Source organism: Arachis hypogaea, chromosome 8 (assembly GCF_003086295.3).
Source record: "Arachis hypogaea cultivar Tifrunner chromosome 8, arahy.Tifrunner.gnm2.J5K5, whole genome shotgun sequence".
NCBI lineage: Eukaryota > Viridiplantae > Streptophyta > Magnoliopsida > Fabales > Fabaceae > Arachis > Arachis hypogaea.
Window position 1 is genome coordinate 38,724,131 of NC_092043.1, and position 4,062 is coordinate 38,728,192.

General features: G+C 31.8%; 1 protein-coding gene across 1 annotated transcript; it reads left to right on the plus strand.

The window, feature by feature from the left end:
* The first annotated feature begins 245 nt into the window (after positions 1 to 245).
* LOC112707368 (purple acid phosphatase-like) lies at positions 246 to 4,062 on the plus strand. The gene is made up of 7 exons (XM_025759075.3): positions 246 to 596; positions 665 to 1,213; positions 1,284 to 1,422; positions 1,499 to 1,619; positions 3,088 to 3,187; positions 3,322 to 3,431; positions 3,749 to 4,062. The coding sequence occupies exons 1-7, from the start codon at positions 369 to 371 to the stop codon at positions 3,948 to 3,950; spliced, it is 1,449 nt and encodes a 482-aa protein (XP_025614860.1). The 5' UTR covers positions 246 to 368; the 3' UTR covers positions 3,951 to 4,062.

Here is a 4,062-nt window from a genome sequence, read left to right on the forward strand (position 1 = left end):
TTTTTTCTAGAGTAGGTTTGTTCCACAAAATAAGTACATTTTCATATTTTACGTACTTGCTTAATAAGTAATAATCACACAAGGTCTGAAAATAAACCTCTCCTAATAATAATAATCAAACTGTCACGAACTTCACTATTTTTTTGAAGTCTTTACATACTCCTTTATATTTGTATGATGTCAATCGAATTTTTACTCTAAACATATTATTAAATTCTTATTTTAATTTTATTTGTTATCTTGTCTTTTTCTTTTAGAAACAAAATTTATTATATTTATCTTTTTGTAACAAATTCTGGTTATTTTAGTTTATTTTAAATTTAAAATTCGAAATGAGATTAGTATAAATAGGTAGCATTGTTGTTTCTATGAGGAACAACACGAGCCTAGCTAGAAAAGAAGAAAGACACATACACATGGGTGGTGCAAACATTACTAGTTCTCTTCTTGTGTTTGTTTTTGTTGTTGTGAATGCAGCAGTGTTTTGCAATGGAGGCAAGACAAGCAGTTTCACGAGAAAGCCAGAGAAAACAGTGGAGATGCCTCTTGATAGTGACGTGTTTGAAGCCCCTGCTGGCTACAATGCTCCTCAGCAGGTACCTTTAAATTTGGCGACGTTCATATAATTGAATATTTATGATAACTTGAAGTGTGTATTTGATAGGTTCATATAACACAAGGTGACGATGAGGGGAAGGCAGTGATAGTGTCATGGGTGACAGTGAATGAACCTGGAAAGAGTGAAGTGCATTATTGGAGGGAGGGATCCCCACGCAGCAAGAAGAAGGTGGCGAAGGGACACCGTGTTACATATAGGTTCTTCAATTACTCTTCTAGCTTCATTCATCACTGCACCCTAAAAGACTTGGAATTTGACTCAAAATACTATTATGAGGTTGGAATTGGACACACAAAGAGGCAGTTTTGGTTCATGACCCCTCCTGAAATTCACCCAGATGTGCCCTACACATTTGGTCTAATAGGGGATTTGGGTCAAACATATGATTCAAACAAGACACTTGCTCACTATGAATCAAACCCGAAGAAAGGGCAAGCTGTTCTGTTTGTTGGAGATTTGTCTTATGCAGATGACCACCCGAATCATGATAACAATAGGTGGGACTCATGGGCCAGGTTTGTAGAAAGAAGTGTTGCTTATCAACCTTGGATTTGGACTGCAGGCAACCATGAAATTGACTTTGTCCCTGAAATTGTAAGCTATTTGCACATTTTTGTTTGGGATTTGTTATGACACTCCAATTGATCATGTTTTCAAATTTCAGGGGGAAAGTGTACCTCACAAGCCTTTCACACGCCGTTACCCTGTCCCTTACAAAGCATCAGGAAGCTCTGCGCCCTTTTGGTATTCTATCAAGAGAGCTTCAGCACACATCATAGTCTTATCTTCATATTCAGCATGTGGTACGTAACATTCATTCATTTTATTTTCCCCATATAATCCATTCAATGTTTAACTTTTTTATATATATCAATATAGGTAAATACACCCCTCAATATATATGGCTTAAGGCAGAGCTAGCAAAAGTTGATAGGACCAAGACTCCATGGTTGATTGTTCTTCTGCACACTCCTTGGTATAACACCTACGACTATCATTATCTGGAAGCAGTGGCGGAACCAGAAATTTCATAAGAGGGGGGCCAATTAAATATAAAATATAACAAAAAATTAACAAAATATGATTTGTAGCATATATATCAAAAAAGTAATTATATTATATTATATAAAAGTCAATGTTCAACTACATACTTTAAGATTTTGATATTTTTAAACTTGCTCGACGATGCTTCATGGAACTAAAATCATCAATTATCATCTCTGAAGTGAATTTTGAAGCAATTTCCTTTTCAATATATACAATCATACAATCTGCTAAAAATTCATCTTCCATCTTGTTTCGAAGCCTTGTTTTAATAATCTTCATAGCTGAAAAGGCCCGTTCAGTTGTTGCTGTTGTCACAGGAAGAGTCAAAACAAGACGAATTAATCTATCAATTAAAGGATATATATTTGATTTTTCTGTCTCTGTCAATTTTTGACACAATTCAGCAAGAGTAGACAAATTCTGAAAATCTGGAGCTTTAACCACATCAAGTTCATAATGTTGTAACTCATAATCCAATTGAATCTTTTCTTGCTCAGAAAAATCTAAAGAATAGAAATTCTTTACAAGATTGCATATGTTGCAAACACTGAATAACTTGAAAACATCTTTAGGATCTAGAGATGTACTCAGTATGAGGAGCTCGGTTGCTTGCTCACTAAATGAGTGAATTGTTTTCATCTTTGACATTTTTAACTTAACTTGAACTATCTAACAAAAAAAACAAAAATAATTGCATATATATTATTTTCTTAAAAAAAAATATTAAACCTATTGAGCAATAACAAATAATTTTAGAAACACAAATATATAATAACCAAAAATAAAGTTATTGATTTACCTGATTATTTTTTGTTCCAAGTCTCACAAAAAAATAATTCTATTGAGTTTTGTCCTCACTTCAATCTTTGAACACTGTCCATTATAAAAAAAATAAATTAATTATTTTAAATAAATAATGTAAATAATACTTGACATTGTCATTAACTTAAAAAAAATTGAAATATACCTCTTTGAATCTTTGTTGTGCATTCAATGGTTAATATTTTGTTGTTCACTTCTCTTCAATGGTTTAAAATTAGAATGAGAAGAGTAGAAGACCAAAAGTTTGGGAATCACTAAAAGAGAGAGAAAAGTGGCGCTATGCCTATGATAGTTTGAAACAAATATTTGAAAAATGTACTAGGGTTACTTTAATTAATAGTATCGGCTTGGGCTAGTATAATAGAACCATTTTTATTAATTATTAGAATGGGCTATTTGTTAACAAGAGCAACAATAATTCAAATATCTAATACATAATGCAGTTTTTAGTTTTTTAATTTATAAAATTTTGTAATTTATATTTTTTTAATATTATATATAAAAAATTTAATATTATTAATTATTACTATTTACTATTTTTTTTAAAAAAATTTGGGGGGGACCATGGCCACCTTAGGTCCCCCGTGGATCCGCCACTGTCTGGAAGGAGAAACCATGAGGGTTGTGTTTGAGCCATGGTTTGTCAAGTACAAGGTTGATGTCGTCTTTGCTGGTCATGTCCATGCCTATGAACGATCTGTAAGTGCTAAAGTATAAATGAGAAAGTTGATGTTAGAGCCTACTTTGTCAATTCTATTTTTAACTTGCATATATACTTTATTATTATTATTATTTAAAATTTGTAAATCACATTTTGTGGAGCACCATATCAGGAACGTATCTCAAATATTGTAAAAGGTCATTGGGGACCTGTGAAGGATCAGTCAGCTCCTGTGTACATAACCATTGGTGATGGGGGCAACATTGAAGGCTTAGCAAACAAGTAAGCAATAGAATAATTTATTATTCTATATCTTAACATTTTTTATTTATTAAGTTATATAATACTCAAGATTCTTATACCTAAATCTTAAATGCTAAAAATTCTAAACCATAAATCTTGAATCTTAAATTCTAAATTTTAAACTTTTCAAAACTTGAGGATTAAAAAAAACTTTACAATAAAAATAGGCTATTTGGTTATTCACTTGCAATATGACATAATTAGGAAAACAAAGTATAATTTGACCTTATTATAAATTTCATAATGTGATGTTTGGTTTGATTACTGAAAATATGTGGATTATTGTTGCACTGAAGGATGATAGAGCCACAGCCAGAGTACTCTGCATTCAGGGAAGCAAGTTTTGGACATGCCATTTTTGATATAAAGAACAGAACGCATGCTCACTATAGTTGGCACAGAAATGAAGATCAATATTCTGTGGAGGCTGATTCAATGTGGTTTTTCAATAGATATTGGCACCCAATTGATGATTCCACAACTAGTCAAAACCACTAGAATAGTTTTGAGCATTTCAATTAATTTATGTTCTAGATTCTCATGCTGATTGATGAAACAATTTTAAGATTTGATAATGGTATGAACACCAAGATCTAAAATTTTAGTTTAA

Coding starts and splice junctions, on each gene's coding strand:
- LOC112707368 (XM_025759075.3), top strand. CDS start 369: ATGAGGAACAACACGAGCCTAGCTAGAAAAGAAGAAAGACACATACAC. Junction 597..664: donor GCTACAATGCTCCTCAGCAG/GTACCTTTAAAT, acceptor TGTATTTGATAG/GTTCATATAACACAAGGTGA. Junction 3,432..3,748: donor ATTGAAGGCTTAGCAAACAA/GTAAGCAATAGA, acceptor GTTGCACTGAAG/GATGATAGAGCCACAGCCAG.